Genomic DNA, 18,670 nt, shown 5'->3' on the forward strand with positions numbered 1-18,670 from the left:
GACAGTCCTTTGACCAACATTTTCAATATACTGAACTTTGCAATATTTATGAATCCCTTTTCTTTTAGGGAATAATTACGCATACACACTAGCGATTGTTCCCTAGGATGATTACATCCCCTTGTATCTGACTTGTCTGTGTATGCAGTGACTGATTAACCAAAATGTGCGCACAGAACATTAGTTGTGTCCATAGTTGCATGTGAATAAACCACAAAAAGACATTAGTGTTCTTTAGTCACTGGACCAACATTTGTCCCAGGGAAGATATTCATTGTCTGATTTCTGTGAAAGAAGGCAAAACCTTTTGCTCTCAGATGTTCCACAGAGTCTTGTGAGAGAAAAAAAGACCTTTTTCCTCAGCAGTGCTCAGCAATCCTGTAAAAAGTGAAAATACCCCATGATTGAACAACATGTAGAACCACCTTTAGCACCAATAAGTAATCTTATTTTTTCTCTCACATTGTTGCAGAGGAATTGGCCTGCTCTTCTTTCCGTTGCCTCAGCATGTCATGGTTCGGCTATGTGGCAGGCACGAGAGGACCCAAACGCAAACTCACGGAGACAAAACGTAAACTCAAAAACACAGCTTTAATGCTGGCATAAAGTGAAACACAAAAAACAGTACTAAACTAAACTGGGGAGACTAACGCACAAGGAGCCACAGGGAAAACTCACACAGCTATGAGGGAGACTACGACACTGACAAAGAGAAACACAGAGCTTAAATACACAGAGGGATAACGAGGGAATGAGACACAGAAGGGGAGCACAGCTGGGAGTAATCAGGCTGGACGAGACAGGGACGCAAAACTAGAAACACTCACATGAGGCATGGACCTACAAAGTAAAACAGGAAAAACACTGACTGAATTCTAAACATGCAAACTTAACAGCAACAGTGGAGACAGAACATAGGAACCTGAAACATGGTACAAAACATCACAGTGGACATAACATGGAACACATATGACAAAGCCAAAGAGCAAAATCTAAGATAACCATAACTGAGATCTAGGGAAACAAGAAACAGTACCACAAAGGACTCAAAACATAATCCATAATATAAAAACACGAGATCTCTCCAAAATGAAACAGGAAACATGAGAGGCAGACATGACAACATAAGACAACAGACATGAAACACACGAAGGGCAAGGGAGACTTCACAGGGGTTGAAAACACAAGGGGGAGCTAATAAGCAAATGAACATAGGAAACCTAATAAGCTTAAACATACACTATGAACATCAAAAGAACTAAAACTCAAAACACTGGGTCAAGAGACCCAGGATCGTGACAGAGCACACTGAGGTTTGTGGGTATTTATGAATCCACAGCTCTCTTAAGGTCCCACCACAGCATTTCAATCAACCTGATGTCTTGAATTTGACTGGGCCACTATCACCCCTCCATCACCGTGCTTGACAGCCGGACGATTGAGTCTGAGATAGAGCTCTTTAGTCGTTTGAGGTTTTTTTTCTCCTGAATTTGATATCCACTGATGTACCGATGAGATTGTGGCATTTTGTTAACACAAATCTGAACCATCCAGACCAGAAAATAGCTGAAACCTTTGCTTTTGTAGAGCTGATCAAAGTTGCTGATAATCAATAAATCTAGTTAATTTGAATGGCTGCTATTTATCCTCTCAACTCCTGTGGAAAGGAGCACTTTGTTCTTCACAGAACTACAGATTCTCTTTTCACATGACCATATATCTTCTTACTGATTTGCACTATTGAATTTCCTTTTTACAATTTAAAAGTGACTCTTTAAGTTTCCGGGAACCACTATGATAATACACACACAAATGTGCTTACTTATCCCCGAAGGCGCATCTCCAAAACTCTGCAGCATCTGCCTCACCCTGAAACAGACCATTGGGGAAGATGGCCTTCAGCTCAGCCAGCATGTGGCTGAAGATCAAAGACAGCTTGGTAAGATTCCTCCTGTGGAAGTCAGGAAAATGGTAAATAGACTAGTTCTTATATAGCGCATTTCTACTCTTCTGAGCACTCAAAGCGCTTTACACAACTTGTGCATTCACCCATTAACACAAGTTGTGTAAGTGGAATTTGGGGTTAATATCTTGCCCAAGGATATTTGGCATGCAGACTAGGGGAAGCCAGGAATCGAACCACCAACCTTTCGATCAGTAGATGACCTGCTCTACCGCCTGAGCTACAGTCACCCCATAAAAAGGGATGCCAGATTTAACATGTTAAACAGTGAATTGCTGTTAGATGTTCACCAGACCGTGCAAAGGCCTCAAGAGAGAAATGCTGAGTAACATTAGTAACTTATTAGCATCACAGCTGGATTTTATTCAGATTATATGTGTATTATTTACCAAGGTTGGAATTTCCAGAAAGCAAAATCTGATTCTTTGAAATTCAAAAGTGAAACAACAAATACACAACCTCAGTGTCAACTATAGTTTTAACGTGTCACACACAGTAGTTTACGGCAAATAAGCAGAAGTCAACTTAGTGTCACTATATGCTACACACAGTGAGAAAACAATGTTTTCAGCTAACATGAGTGTTTTCAAGTACAGTTTTACTTGTGGATAAAATACTGGCCAAAACACTAAAACAGAAATAGTTAATATTCAAATGCACATCAAACATGCAGTCTCCTGATTCCACCAAAAATAATAACCTATTTAGCATTCTTGCTTGCTCAGCCATCTGTGTCAATGCAAAAAAGAAATGCAGTAATGTGATGTGGATGACTGTCAAGTGTTCAAAAACAACCCAAAGCATATTACACACACACCCAAACATTCAGCGTCACATTAAATGTGACTTTCTGTTCTTTTTTTGGAAATGATGAGTCTGGTAAAACAGGAAACCCTTATTCTTTCCCTTTGTGTATGACTTCTGACTACTTTTCATCCTATTTCATCTGTTTGTCAGCCTGTTATTCAATCTATTTTAGTGAAAAGGGGGAATGCCATCATGGAACAGAATAAACTGCAGAATTTCCTCAATTCAATTCTATACTAGAAACAAACCTTTCCTACAGTATAGTAGCTAAAATGATAAGATGGGTTAAAGGCTAAAGGGTGTGTGTGGAATAAAATGTTAACTCCTGAGTGTGGGGCTGCAGCTGAATGCTGTCTTATTATTAAATTAGTATTTAATTATTTAGTCTTTAAAAGCACTGTTTTTATTTAACATTCCCAAGATAAAAACCATTTACCTTACAATGATTTAAAAAAAGGATTATACTAAGAGACAAGCAGAAAATTGTGACTAATAAGTGGTTCAGAGCATAAATTAATGAAATTAAATTTTATTTATACAGTCCCAAATCACAACAACAGTTGCTTCAAGGCACTTTATATTGTTAGGTAAAGATACAGAGAAAAACAAAAAAAACCAACAATCATATGACCGCCTATGAGCAAGCAATTTGGGAATGGTGGGAAGGAAAAACTCCCTTTTAACAGGAAGAAACCTCTGGCAGAGCAAGGCTCAGGGAGGGGAGGAAGATGGGACGAAGACACTGTGGGAGAGAATCAGAAATTAATCATAACTAATGATTAAATACAAAGTGCCAGTACAGGTGTTTGACAGATTTATTATTTCCTTGAACATAGTATGTGTACAAATGTTGTTAATGTGTACAAAATGGGAACAGGGAAGCAACCTAATCTGTTATACCTCACATGATGTGCAACGCCAAGCACGCAATTCACCTTTTTGTGCTAATCAACCATTTCTTTTTCTTTGCTTCCTTGTGGTTAAACAGGAAGCAAAGGTTTTTTTTTATTAATGTCTGCTTTACATGAAGCTCTGTGAAACCTGAGCGATACCGTCATCAGTTTACCACAAAATAAATTCTTAAAGAAATCCTAAAAATAGCTCTGCAAATTTGATCCTTTTGCTGCTTAAGGTGGTTTAAGTCAGTTAGCGACATTTCGTTTCATCTTCAGATATGAAAAAGCAAAGGGGTGGGGGGGGTGGGGGTGCTCACAGGGGATACTCAGAGTGCTAACAGGGTTTTGTCATGTCTCACTAACAGAAGAGTGGTGGAATACAGCTAAGATAAATTAGATCATAGTACATAAACCCCAGCACTGCAATTATTATATTTCTGCAGTGCAGACTATTCCGCAATACATGACTGTGCAGTCTATAAGCTCACCACTTCCTGTAATCAGCTGGGCCTATCAACGGTGGTCAGGATGCGATGGCAGCTTAGCCCAGGAAGATGATCAAACAGACTCTCTCAGAGAGGTCAAAGCTGTATCCAGTTAGACCCATGGGAGGGCAGGCAGAGGGGATTATCTGAGGACACATTGATCAACCCTTCTAATGTATGACTATTCTTAGAGAATGTGCCATGAGTAATGTTTAAACACAGGCTTCCTGTCCTGTTTGCACGTAAATAAATCAACTGGTAAATGAATAAACTGGTAAATGAATAAACTGGCTTAAAAAAAGAGAAAAAGAAAGAAAAAAAGCTGTATTAACCCTTTAAGACCTACCATAGAACCAAGTCCGCCAGAGCTTATATTATATTTTTACATGCTGTGGAGCCATTTTTGGGAGCTTTTCAAGTTGCTATACATCAATACAACCATTATAGCCCAAATTTTAATAATATGCATGCATTAAGTGCATAGTAATTACATAAATTGCAAAAAAGTGCAATAAACTACAACTACGAACACATTTTGTCAAACACAGACAATTTAACACGAAAAAAAGTAATTTGTATGCCAAAAAGTACGTTTTTCTACTTTATTTCTAATAGCATTATCTGCTTTGCAGTTAAACTCATCAAACTTAAATTATGTTATCTGTACGTCTATGGGGATATATTCTGTGTAGGTCTTTAGTGCTAATGTTTTAGCCGTTGCCTGTAATGTTAGCTAGTTCATGGCTATAGGAGTCTGGGTCAGTTGTAACAGCAACAGTCTGGGTCAGTTGTAACAATAATGCAGATGTTACAACTTACCACACTATTACTTTAACTTATATTAAACAAGTTGGGGCAACGACATCAGCAGAGAGAGGTTCACTGGTCGCTTTTGTATATGCAGTTAATGCCACTGGCAACACAATTCCTTCACTGTTTGTGTTCCCACACATACATTATGCAGACCACTGTGTCAGAGATGGACCAGTAGGAAGTACTGGTAGTGGAAATAAATCAGGATGGGTGCAAGAAACAGATTTCCTCATCTTTCTGAAGCACTTTGCAAACCACACCAAGGTAAGCCATGATAAAAAGTAATGGAATTGCGATGCTGGTGCACAACTACAATTTTTCAGCTTCATTGTTATGTTCAAAATTGGTGCAAGAGTTGTAGGTTATAATGCCCACTAAGCCAATGAGGCCAAACTCAAGGAAGACCAACCAAAATTAATGAAATATTCAGTTGCAGAAAATTCCACAATTTGTCTTTTTTGAGGGGGTTGGAATATGTTCAAAAGCTAGATTTCTGCATTCTGTCACACACACACGTAGCTACATAAATGGCTCTAAGTGCATTCATGTGTTGAATAAACAAAGATTACATGTTAATGTTTTGTTAGTACCCTTATTTCATTGTGTTATATTTCACCCCAGGATATGTTACAACTAACCCAGACTATGGGGTTAATTGTAACATTTCACTCTTTGTGTTTGAGACCATACCATGCAATGGGTAAGTGTGCTGCAGAGAAAATAGCTGCACTATTTAATAGTAGGGACATGTAAATACTTTGCATTACATTTTGAATCTACTACCTTAAAAGAGCTCCAATTTACAGATAGAAATGTCAAAAATGTTACAACTATCCCCGGTCTCCCCTACTAATGGCATCCATTGCTTATGGGATCATAATTATTATTTAACACTGCAGACAATTACAAAAGAAGTATTAACCCTTTACAGCCGATCGGAGCGGGCACGCTCTGTTTTGCGTAACTATTTTTAAATCCCAGTAGCACTGCAACCACGTAAGCTAGCGCAAAATTTTTTTTGCATATGAAACCGGAGGAGTTGTACTTACATCTTATGCCATCAGCTTGTCCTAGCTCATGGTTTCCTTCCACATAAAGCTTTGCAAAAACTGCATAAAAAGCGCTTGCAGGAACAAAAACATAATATTCCAGAAACACGCTTTGCCGATCCGATCAGCTGTTCATAACACTTCCTACGTTGGAATAGACGTCAGCGCGAACTTTTGCATTTCCGCCATTACCTGCCCGAAACCGGAAGTGACGTCATTTTCGCGGAAATGTAGTCTTTTATACTATCAGGGCCTCAGGGCCTATACTGCTCTTTTTAAAAGTTATCTTTGACTTTATGACTTTCTGTGTCGTTTCTGGGATGCTTAGGACTCATATTGCACTGCTGGAAATAGTTTATTTTGATGCATATGCTGCTTTTTTGCAAATTTGCAGTATAATATTTATTTTTGTTTTTCCTGCAGTGTATAAAAATTGGTGTATTTCAAAAATAAAACTATGAAGACACTCAAGATAAATTTCCTGTGGTGGGAAACTATTTTGTGCAACTTTTTTGTATTTACAGTTTTGAGGGATAAGCCTCTTAAATTTCTCTAACTACAAATATATGTTAAAAAAGCAAAAACGATTTTCAATTTTTTTGTAGTTTATTGCACTTTTTTGCAATTTATGTAATTACTATGCACTTAATGAATACATATTATTAAAATCTGGGCTATAATGGTTGCATTGATGTATAGCAACTTGAAATGCTCCCAAAAATGGCTCCACAGCAGGTAAAAATATAATATAAGCTCTGGTGGACTTGGTTCTATGGTAGGTCTTAAAGGGTTAAAACTGATCTTTATCTTCATAAACACAGAAATCAGGGATCTAGGCATCAGTGTCACATGAAATAAATGATGAAGACAACACTTCAGACTTCAAACTATTCTTTAATATCAGTTTTTAGTTTTATTTATTCAGGCTGTTGGTTGAGCACATAACCTTAGAGCAACATCCTGATTCAGTTTCATGTGTGGCTGATGATGCAAACACAGTTTGTTTCTTTAACAAGAGTTGGTAACACATGTGATACTTTAGCTGATACAGTGGATCTGAAAACATTCTCATATTACAGTAAATATACTAACTGCAATTCTCCCACAATAGTTTTAATGTCTAAAGGGAAGGAAGGATGTAGATTTTAAAATTCATCACAGTTTACTCTGTGAACAACCTTTGAAACCTGACAGTGTACACTTCCACCCTCAGCCTCATGCCGTCCCAAAGATCTTTACAACAGAAACACTTTTTTGAGGTTACAGAATTTACAGCTTGCAGCACAATAATGTCAGACATTATTTCACCTGTAGCTGCATTTTCCATGTTCAAAAATATTACTCAATCAAAGATCCATCATTATCAAAGAATGACTTAAAAATACTGATGAAGTGAATAACTATAATAACAAGCTTCAAACCATTGTTTAATTTCTCTGGTATTTATTCAGTGTGCTGACTGAGCACCCAACCCTTTTCTAAGAAACATCCTGATTCAATATCATGTGAGACTGATGGTGCCAAAAACATGTTTCTTTAATGGGAGTTGGAAGAACATTCTCATATTACAGAACAGAGTAAACATGTGTGTCTCATGCACGTCAAGCATCTTGTGAAGTGACGTGACATAAATAAAACTGAACTGAAAATTATATTTAATTCACATAAATCACTGATCAGAATATCATTAACTTCCTTTTCTCTTCAAATTTTCCAACTATTTATTAATAAGTGACTTATGTATGTATGTGTATATATATGTATATATTGTACTATTCTTAGTTAGTGTATTGTCTGTCTTGTCTTAATGTTGGTTTAAAATGGAGCACTGTAACAAAAAAGAATTTCCCCCAGGGATCAATAAAGTATTCTGATTCTGAAATCTTTAGAGATACTGGTTTCCTAAAATACTTTTGTTCTGGTTTCAATCATGGTCATGATTTTTTCATTACTGTTAATCCAGACTGTCTCTCACAAAATTTTAATTCTATTAAATTTAAAGAACATCGTAAAACATCTCAGGACAATTGGTTGCGTAGCAATAGCAATTGTATTCATATATTATATTTCCTTAGGTGTAAGCTTAACGTGCTTAACACAGAAGACAAAAATATAAAAACGTGTATCTTTTGTTACATTTAATTTTGTAAGGTGCTGTTTTTAAAATCTGTTTTTAAATCTAAGTGTGGAAGGACAAATATGGATTGGTTACCCAAATGGAGATGACATATAAGATGACACTGCCGCAGATTGCCAGCACTTCAACCTCTGCTCATCCCAACCAGCCACACCATTACCTGTGAAGCACCTCTGTAAATACCTTTAATGTTAGTTGCTACATCAAGGGGTTTGTAGGAGTAGACTGCCTTTTATTTGATCCTAGTTTCCTCCCATTTATCTTAGTTAGGAAGGTAAGTTATTGTCATCTGGTTCATTTTGAATCCAGTCTTTAAGTGATGATGTGATGAATCCTGCTTCTGGTCCCAAACTACCCTGTGTTTAATAAGGCTGTTGTGTTTTGTTTTAATGCTTTGTATCCGTTTCTATTTAATCTCAACAAGCCCCTATAAACAGTCATTGATCACTGTCAGCCTCTCTTAGGTTTTATTACCGCTATTCATTTTAAAGCTCAGTTTTTAAAACCTTACAATGTAACTACAGCTCAGCCCATGCAGCAGTATATTAATAACTAACCTCGTATTGTGGATGGATTATCTCAGTTGTTCTCCTGGCTGTAGTTTGGTCCGTTTACAGCATCCTGCCATGCGATTGCATTTGTCCCTGACCTTCGGGAACCCTCACGTGAACTTTTATCGAGTGCAAAAAAGTTCGCGTTCATCCTCCAGCTTCACTGTTTATATTATGCTAACCATAGCTGAGTTGCTAGTGATCACGTAGAACATTTTTATATGCCAGCTACCCAAACTTCAGTAACCCTACAAATGTCACTGCTGTTTACTTTTCTGTCTTCATTTCTGTCAGAAGTGATAGCAGAGTTGTACCTTTTAATTTGTTTCAGAAATCTCTCTATATAATGTTTAGGTGGAAACTAGTGAGCTAACTTCCTGCTAACTTCTAACTCAGTTAAATTTCATAAATTCAATTTTCATGGATGCCTGGATGTTAAACTTAATTGTTACACCTGGTAGAGCAGCCACACTGATCATTTTATTACAGATGAAAGAATTTAGACAGTTTTTCAACTATCAGTGATGCTGCAGTGATCGTTTGACCTTGGGACCTGCAGTGGAGTTTGGGCCCAGACATGGCTAATGACGTCATACTTAAAAACTGGATAGGTAAGTTATAATATTTCAGATAGTTTCCTTTGGTCCACCCTGAAGTTGCATCCAGCTCCTTCTATGTGTTAATCATTGTAAAATTGTACTAACTGTGTGCTGTGGCTCCTTGAGGTCTGACGAGGATGGATCACCTTTATGTTGTGGTCTGACCACCCCTAGACAGGCCATAACACTTTAAAATGCCTTGAAATAGTGAAAACAGCAAAAACAAAAGAGCCACATGCTACTCTCCATGTGACAGCACAGCCTGGTTGAAACACTGTAGGAAGGTGGAGCTCAGTCTAATCAAGCCCCAGTAAAGAGGAAGAAGAGATTCATCTTCATGAAGAGAACAATTAAAACAATATAAACACACTCAATACACATTATGACCTGTGTAACTGCAGTTTGGTTATAGAAACCATGCATCTTACCCACAGATGAGACAGCACTATCAACGCCTCATATTGCTATAGGGAACAGACCATTTGAAAAATTTTAACCTACCTTAAATTTGAAACTAAAAACTATCACAAAGTGACATCACCTGTACTCTTCCAGTGTATTTTCTGACATCCATTATTTATGGAATAATCGTTATTATTTAATACTGCAGACAACTATTTAATCCAAATTAGTAAATATGCATATCAGCGATGTGGTGATACATAACCATCCTGTTTTTATTTACAAAAACATGAAATAGTTATAAAGACATTAAGTTTAAGAAAACTACTTAATTTCACTGGTATTTGTTGAGTATGTTGACTGAGCATCCAGCTTTCCCTGAAGAAACATCCTGATTTAGTTTCATGCAGGACTGATGGTGTAAACCCAATGTTTTTTATGGGAGTTGATAGCACATGGAGAGGTGTGTGGTGATAGAGTTGCTATATTTCTTTCAAGACAATTTAAAGTCCTAACAACATTTGGGTTGACACTAAAGTCAGACAGAAAGTCTCCACTAAAAAGTGGAAGCTGTTATACCTGCAACAGGAAACAGTTCAGAACGAGATGTCATAAAATCTCATGTAGGGTTAATTTTTAGTCAGCTCAATAGTTTTTGTCTGCAAAGTGTATTTTAGAATTCAAAAACTGAAACGTAAAAAGCACATTACATTTTACCCTGAACACTGCTTTCCTTTACAGAGACAAAGCCCTTAAAGAGAAACTTACACTTCGTTTGTTGATCTGTGCATGAACAATGTCTGTTGGCTCTGAGTCAACAGACAGATGCCAAGTGTTTGCTTGTGGTTTTGAGATGTATATCTAAGAGTGAATATAAGTGCAGGACTGAGACTTATTTAGCACATCCACTCTGTAAGACTGAGGTTATAGTCTGACGCTGACAAGAAGAGAAGATATCCTACAATATTTGTGACATAAGATTCCTGATCATCTTCCATCCTTCCTTATATTAACTGCTGGTCACTTTGGGTCTTCTGTTTCCTGCAGATACTAAAGATCACCATGATGAAGCTGATGACTGCTTCTGCACTTCTCTTTGCAATGGCAACCCTGACCACTGCTGCTGGTGAATATTATTGTATATTTCTTTTATCATACTGTAAAGGCAGGGAACAACACAGATGCAATAATTTTGACTTCTTAGTGCTCTGATTACTTTGAGATAATATTTAGTATGTCTGGTTGACCTGAAGTGAAAATTGAAATTCTAAATTGCCATAAAAGCCTCTAGAGTTTCTATCTTTAACCGCAACCATAAAAAACAACTTTCCTAAATATGATATAATGTCTATTTTTCTTTTTACAGAATTACTTGGAGGCAGTTGTTGGAATACATATTTGCTCATAAAGAACATTTTAAATGTATAGTTTAAACACCACATAATATTTTCATGTTAATCTGCAAAGTCTGTGGTAAATACAATGATGTTAAAGGCTTATTTGATCAAATTAAACCAAACATATCTAATAATTGTTCTATTTTTTTATTCAGATTCTAATTATGAATATTGTAAGCAGTAGGGGTGCAACAATACTCGTATTGATTTTGAAATCAAACCTTCGTTCAGATCTGTCGTTTGGAACTATTTTGGTTTTCATGTGAAGTATGACCCTGATGGTAATGGTAATGGACAAAAGTAAAACAGTATCTCAGATGTGCCACGCAACGCTCAATTGGTGGGAACTAGTAGCGCAGTTTAACTAGCGCAGTTTGCTTGTTAACGTGTTGATGCCGTCCAGCCCCACACACGGAGTGGCGTTAACGTCATTTCAACGAGATTAACGCTGACAGCACTAGTGGGAACACAATGAATATGACTGCACATTTACGCCGACATCGTCCTAGTGCAAAGACAAGTGGAAGCAGACAAAAACAACAGGCACGCATGCTACAAACTTTACCCGAGTCATTTAGACAGCCGTTAGCACATGATTCTCCTTATGGGGACCTGATATGTTTAATATGCTGCTGAGAATATACCCCAGAAGAAGCGTATAGTATAGCTTTTATTTTGGAAAGACCCATTTCTCTGTAATAAACTCTCTTTTGCAAAGATGAGTGATTTCTCGATCGGATAGATTTAATTTTTTATTATTTTGTTGTTTCAGCAACATTAAATTTAAAAACTGTGCTTTTCAGTTAAAATATATATTTATAACTTTAATAAATGACAAATTAAAAAGGCATGAACATTTTTTTGTATCGAAAAAATATCGAACCGTGACACCAAAGTATCGAACCGAACCGAACTGTGAATTTTGTGTATCGTTGCACCCGCAGTACTAGTGTCAATGAAACCAGTTTATCACATACAATGACTCAATTCAAAATCATGTTGTTTGTCAATAGGAGAATGGTATCTTGTGAAGAAGTCCCCATCTTGTCCCTGTGGTTGGACTGAGTACTACGACCAGTGCTTCATCTATGTTGCTAAGCCCATGAGCTGGGCTCAGGCTGAGGTAATATCAGTCATTATCAGCAACGAGTTATTCTGAAAATGTTTTCTCTGATATTTACGTTATTAAGTATCATCTTCAGGATCAACGACTGCTCTTAAATTGATGTTTCACAACAACAATACTTACATTCTGATGACATTTGCACACAAAACAATTCATCCATCCATCCAGTGATTTATTTTCTGCTGCTTATTGTTGCTGTAGTGGGTGGGAACAGTAAACTAAATAGAAAAGTTTAAGAAGTCCCTCTCCCCGACCATATCTTCAAGCTCATCCAGATTAACAGTGACATTCCTGGGCCAGCCAAGAGATGTAATCTGCATGATCCATCAAGTCCTGGGTTTGTCCCAGAGACTCCTAGGAGATGCCTGGAACAACTGACCCAGGAGGTACCCAAGAGATATCCACATCATCTGGCTCCTTTTGATGTGGATGAGGAGCAGCTATACTCTCGTTCCTTTTTGAATGTCTGAACTCTTCACCATTAAGGACATTAAGGGAGAAAACAAATGCTATTTGGAGAAAACTAATGTTGGCTGCTTGCAGTCTCACTCTTTTGGTCAATAGCCAGTAGTGATGTGTCGGTTGCAAACGAAATGGCTCTTAGAGCCGGATCTTTGACGTGAACGACTCGAACCGGCTCCTTATCGCAAGCCGAGGGTTTTTTTCTTTCTCTCTCGCACTTTTTTTCGCTTCACTCCGCACAGGACTTGGGCTTTGCACTGGGAAGAGGGGGGGAGGGGCGGTAGTTACACTCGCAGTAGCACAGGAACAGAGCGGGAGGGAAAGAGAGCGTAAAGAGCCAGGAACAACAATATTAGAGACAACATTAGAAAGGTATAGTAATCATCCACAACTATTTTCAGTTGTGGATGATAAAGGATTCAGAAAGTTTATTCATACAGGCCCATATGACAGAGAATATGCATCTTGTTTTTGTTTTCATATTATAATTTATAATTAATTGTGTTGTGGTTTGCAGTGTTGTTTCACTTTACATTTGTTTAAAAGGAAAAAGCTGAAAATTTAAATAGTTAAAAGTTTAAATGTGAATAGTTGGTTTTTGTATTATATGATTTATTTATTACATTTTATGTGGAGTGAATAAATTAAAGTATATTTATGGTGGCCCCTAGAGACAAAGCAGGAACAAACTTCAAAACACGTACAAAACGCAACAGAAGTGCTCCAGGATGCTAGTGACCGTGACACCAAAGTATCGAACCGAACCGATACTGTGAATTTTGTGTATCGTTGCACCCCTAATATATATATATATATATATATATATATATATATATATATATATATATATATATATATATATATATATATATATATATATATTTGTGTGTGTGTGTGTGTGTGTGTGTGTGTGTGCGTGTGTTTACCAATGTAAAGGAAAAATTATTTTTTGTTTGGCAATTCTGCTGTTTCTTCGCTGTAGATAAACTGTCAGTCCATGAATGCAAACCTTGCATCTGTGCAAAGCCTTGAGCAGAACCAGATGATTCAGAGGCTGATATATGATGCTACTCAGCAGGATGGACCTGCTTGGATTGGCGCTTCGGATGCAATAAAGGTATGCTAACATACACAAAGTTATTTACCAGGAAATTAAGAAAAACAAGAATAAAAAAGAATTCCACATGCACAAAACAAAAAGGGTTTTTTGGTGCCTAAATAGACAAAAGACGAAAGAAAACTATCAATGTATCAATGTGCCTTTTTTTAGAAAGTGTAATTTATTGTTTTGTGTTTCCCAGGAAAAGTTTTGGTTTTGGAGTGATGGAACCCCTCTCAAATACACAAACTGGTGTACTGGACAGCCTGATAACTTTCAGGGCAATCAGAACTGTGGATATGTAAATTGGTCAGGTAAATCACTGTGTGGTCATGATAAAATAATCATGTGTTTACTTAGCACTAACTAGGTTTTTGGTACTTACAGACAAAAAGTGCTGGGATGACGGTGGCTGTGAATATGTTATTCCATCTGTCTGCGCCAAGAAAAACTGATGAAAGCACAAATACTTCACACAAGATATCACCTGAAGAATCTGTGTGTCATTATACATCTTTTATCTCCTTTATTGCTGTAATGCTACGCAAGGAATGAAGCGACAAGTAACATAAACAAGAGCTGGGTTGTCTCTTAATACAAGAGAAATGAATTTGTTGTGGAAAGAATGCTTTTAGCACAGTTTCATTTAGATGTAGACTGAACTCTTATCTCTCATCTTCTAAATCAATAAAGAACGAGCATTGAATGAAGGGGTGTCATTAATCTGTCTTAAATTCATTAAAGCTTTGCAATGTGTACTTCAGAATCTGTACAGTTCTGCAACTATCACTGTGTGGTTTAATATTCGCAACATCTGGAGCTACAAAGTCATGGAATATAATAGAAAATCTGGAAATCTTTTTTTAAGTGGCGTTTGTAGGGTTACTGAAGTTGGGCTAGCTGGTATATAATGATGTGCTATATGGTGGCTAGCTACACAGCTATGGTTAGCATAATATAAACACAGTGAAGCTGGGGGATGAATGCTAACTTTTTTCCATTCGATAAAAGTTAACATGAGGGTTCCCAAAGGGTTAGGAACAAATGTAACTGCATGGGAGGATGCTGTAATCGGACCAAAATTCAGTGAGGAGAACAACTGCAATATAAGGTTAGTCATTAATATACTGCTGTATGGGCTGGGCTGTAGTTGCATCATACTCTTTTCTCTCTGCAGAACATTTCAGTGCATGTGCCAAAGAAAAGGAAACAAAATGGCTATTGTTCAAGTCATTACTACTGCAAGAAAGTGCTTGTATAAACAAGAGCTGTGCTACCCTACTATTGCCAATGTAGGATACCAATGCAATGCTACCCTAGGAAAGACACATACAAACTCACACTTGGCTCTCTCTCTCTCTCTTTCACACACACACACACACACACACACACACACACACACACACACACACACACACACACAGTGCATTTCTATTTATGTTGTATCTTATACCCCTACACCCCTCTCTTTTTTCTGCCTGTCCTGCCTCAGATATGTCAAACTGTATACTATAAATAATGTAGTAGCACAAAAAGAACACGAATGGAAATGAAGAAATAAACAGATAAAAGAAAAACCTGAACAAGAGGAGCCTATAGAAAATTTATCAAGCAATCTTGGAAAAGAAAAAGAGAGAAGGAACTTTCATGACTTTAGCAACATTTCTAACGGGTTGAGTTCACTTTTTAGACCACACACACATCAGAGAAACATATCTTTGTATGTTTAGATATTTTGGGCTGTGTCAGATTTCAGTGAAACAAAGTAGTGTTTATTGAATTAGGCTCCAAGTTCCATTAAATTGTTTGGTCTTATGTGTTATTTTCCTATAGTTGTTTCTTCTGTTTTTCAGCTTCCTAATAACCTTGAATACTGTTTAGGCCTTGGGGCACAATTCTCTGATCTTCTGTTGTCTTACAAGAAGATATTTTACCATTCCTGTTGGAAACTTCCAATCTGATAAGGTTGAAGTTGCTCAAAGATCCGATTTTAGCCTGCTGGGTGTGTATTTCTGGTGGACTGGTTTGGGGAAACTAAACATTAGAATGCTTGTCTGTCTAAATCGTTACATTCCAAGAAGATTCCATCTATTTAAACATGAGCTAGGGTCAAGTCCGGCGTTTTCAGGACGAGTGTTGTACTTCAGTAAACCCAGGGGAGCTTTGAGGTGAGAAGCTCTGCACACAGGAGAATTTGTGTTGGTGTGTAATTTTAAAAAAAATATTTAAAAACAACAAAACAATAATTATATGTTTTATTTTTAAGAAAATAATTCCAACTTTATTTGTCACGGCTGGGCACCAGTCTTGTGATGGAGTGAATGAGGACCCAAGTTGCAGACAGCGATGGAGATGCGAGTGAGGTTTTATTTACAGTGTTGCAAAGTGACAAACAGGAAATGAGGAACAAGCTAAGCAAAACCTAAACTGGGAAAACTAAAAACCAAACCTGAAATCATAACACAAAGGGAGGACACGAGGCGAGGGGCAGAGAAACACCAAAATAACACAGAGTGACACAGACAAACCGACAAGGAACACTGACTGACATCCACTATATATACACACACAAGGTAATCAGGTAATGGCACACAGGAGAGGAGCACAGCTGATCCTAATTCACAAGATGACAGGAAGACACAAGCTGACACAGTGATAACAGACACAGAACTTCAAAGTAAAACAGGAAATTCACAAAGACAAACTCAGGGACACAAACAGAGCAAAGGAGAGAGAACATTAAAGCGCTACACAGAAGAACCAAACCCTAAGCACTAATACAAAATAAGAATTAACACAAAACATAAGATGAATCCAAAATGAAACACAAAACACTGGGTAAACGACCCAGGATCATGACAGTACCACCACCACCACCCGCCGGCTGGCTCCCGACAGCCTCAAAATACACCACCAGATCCAGGTGGTTCAGGACGGAGGGCCAGGAACAGAACAAAACAAGAGCCCCCAGGAGTCCAAACAAAGCGTCCATAATACACTCACAGGAGCAAGCAGAGTCCAAAACATAGTTCAGGGGGCCGGCTCGGGGACTGATAGCACAACAGTTCACATGGTTGCTGGCTCAACGACCCAGGATCATGACATCATTGCTTACTTTCAAAAAACAAAATCAGCCCAATATGGTGAATGTATCTGCCACATATACCACTGTTAAGATAAATTGCAGAAATATATTTAATATACATATTTTTATAATTGATGGAAATTTTGGATTGTTTTTAGGTCATGATTAGGGATGGGTATTGTTTAGGTTTTATCCGATACCACTACCAAACCGGTACTTTTGAAATGGTGCCGGTACTTAAACGGTGCTCGAACCGGTGCTTAAAGAATGAAGAACTCAAAATTGGTCCAAAAACCTCTCATGTTCAGCTGTTTTTTTGTAAAAAGATAACAATGTTAGCCTTTTCTGCAGCTATAGTGGATTTATGGTATCACTCTTGGCTGGAAGCAGCACTTAAACAATGGAAAACAACACCAACTTTGTCCAAAAACCTCTAATGTTAAACTATTTTCCACTTTTTCTTTGGTCATTTTAGCCTTTTTGGCCAGGGTGACAGGAGTATCTGCCATCAAACAAGAAGACAGCCGCATGTAGCTATGATGATGTTTGCTAGTTCACCTTACATGCATTAATGTAATAACGTGGTTAGCCTACTCAACGTAAATTACACACGGACAACATTAAGGTACTCACGCAGAGAAGAACGGCTGCTGCTGCCATCATCATCCTCATCATTTCTGCTACACTGGCAGGGCTACGGGCCAGGATTCTCCTCTTCGGGTTTTTGGGGGATGTTGCTAACTCCGGGTCCGATAACAGGCAACCCACCCGCAGTAGATGTGCTCGGTGTGAGGTCTCGCAGCAAGCTATCAAATACGGCGCATTTCTCGGCTTTTAACAAAATGCTATACGTCGCCAGGTGTTTCATCGGATTCGAGGTGTTACTTCCCTTCCACAGTATCAGCTTAACTCTCTGGGGTCGCTGAACACGCCGGCGCGTCAAAATCACATGACCAATTTAAGACGACACAACTACAAGATGCAGCACATCAGAGTCTCCATTTCAACTTGGGACTTCAAACTATATACCAGTTTTTGAATTGTGTCGATGGCCCACGTAAAACCAGAGTTATGATAAAAAATACACGTGATGTTTTTTTCTGAACAAAACAGTGGTGTTTACAGCGGGAAGGACGGTAAAAACGGCGTTTTCTACAGACAAACAGCAAACTCTCTCCGCTTGCGAGTGAAAAAAGAAAAAGAAAAAACACCCCTTCCCTATTGGTGTTAGAGTTTACCGTGTCAGCCAAAAAAGGATAAGGCAACATGTGACATTTGGTTGTTTAGGGAGGAGGGGAAGTTTTTAGGAGTGACACCCGCGACGGAAAGAGGGAAAGCGAAAGACAGAGAGAGAGCGAGTTTTCATATGTGAGACATTAGTGACGTTTAGCGTGTTTGGAGGCTGTAGTTAGTTTGTTGTGTAGTTATTGTTTTGTATTGTGTGTCAGTTATACTGCTGAATTCATATTTGCTCTAAAAAAGCCGTCAAAGGCAGATTCCAGTGTAAACTCTGTTCCCACATGGAAAACTGGACTGATGCACCTCCTGCTGTCAGACCTGCAGGGTTTAGGCCTGTGCTGTTCTCCTCTGTCTTATACTGAACACAAACTACATTTTTTGGACTGGCACAAATAATTTGTGTGCCTTCTTATTTGATGCAGCACACCTGATTGTTCTGTAAATAGATTTAAATGGTTATATAAAAAACGCCTGAGGCCTTGGCTGCATTTTTAGGTAAATAGTACCATATAACTTTGTTGTTTGCAAAACATGTGCATAATTTTTAGAAATGTACAATT

General features: G+C 37.9%; 1 protein-coding gene across 1 annotated transcript; it reads left to right on the forward strand.

Annotated features, from left to right (window-relative positions):
• The first annotated feature begins 10,626 nt into the window (after positions 1-10,626).
• LOC146579145 (ladderlectin-like) lies at positions 10,627-14,480 on the forward strand. The gene is made up of 5 exons (XM_085262190.1): positions 10,627-10,828; positions 12,113-12,222; positions 13,670-13,804; positions 13,989-14,100; positions 14,174-14,480. The coding sequence occupies exons 1-5, from the start codon at positions 10,765-10,767 to the stop codon at positions 14,239-14,241; spliced, it is 489 nt and encodes a 162-aa protein (XP_085118316.1). The 5' UTR covers positions 10,627-10,764; the 3' UTR covers positions 14,242-14,480.
• The last annotated feature ends 4,190 nt before the right edge of the window (positions 14,481-18,670 follow it).

This window comes from Mchenga conophoros, linkage group LG3 (assembly GCF_057382185.1).
Source record: "Mchenga conophoros isolate Kocher_MC1m ecotype Shallow Benthic linkage group LG3, M_conophoros_male_GT1.1, whole genome shotgun sequence".
In the NCBI taxonomy this organism is placed as follows: Eukaryota; Metazoa; Chordata; class Actinopteri; order Cichliformes; family Cichlidae; genus Mchenga; species Mchenga conophoros.

What these genes read in the sequence shown, in the direction of transcription:
- LOC146579145 (XM_085262190.1), top strand. Translation starts at nt 10,765, where the DNA reads ATGATGAAGCTGATGACTGCTTCTGCACTTCTCTTTGCAATGGCAACC. An exon ending in GCGCTTCGGATGCAATAAAG is followed by an intron (nt 13,805 to 13,988) that starts GTATGCTAACAT and finishes TGTGTTTCCCAG; the next exon opens with GAAAAGTTTTGGTTTTGGAG. An exon ending in TGGATATGTAAATTGGTCAG is followed by an intron (nt 14,101 to 14,173) that starts GTAAATCACTGT and finishes TGGTACTTACAG; the next exon opens with ACAAAAAGTGCTGGGATGAC.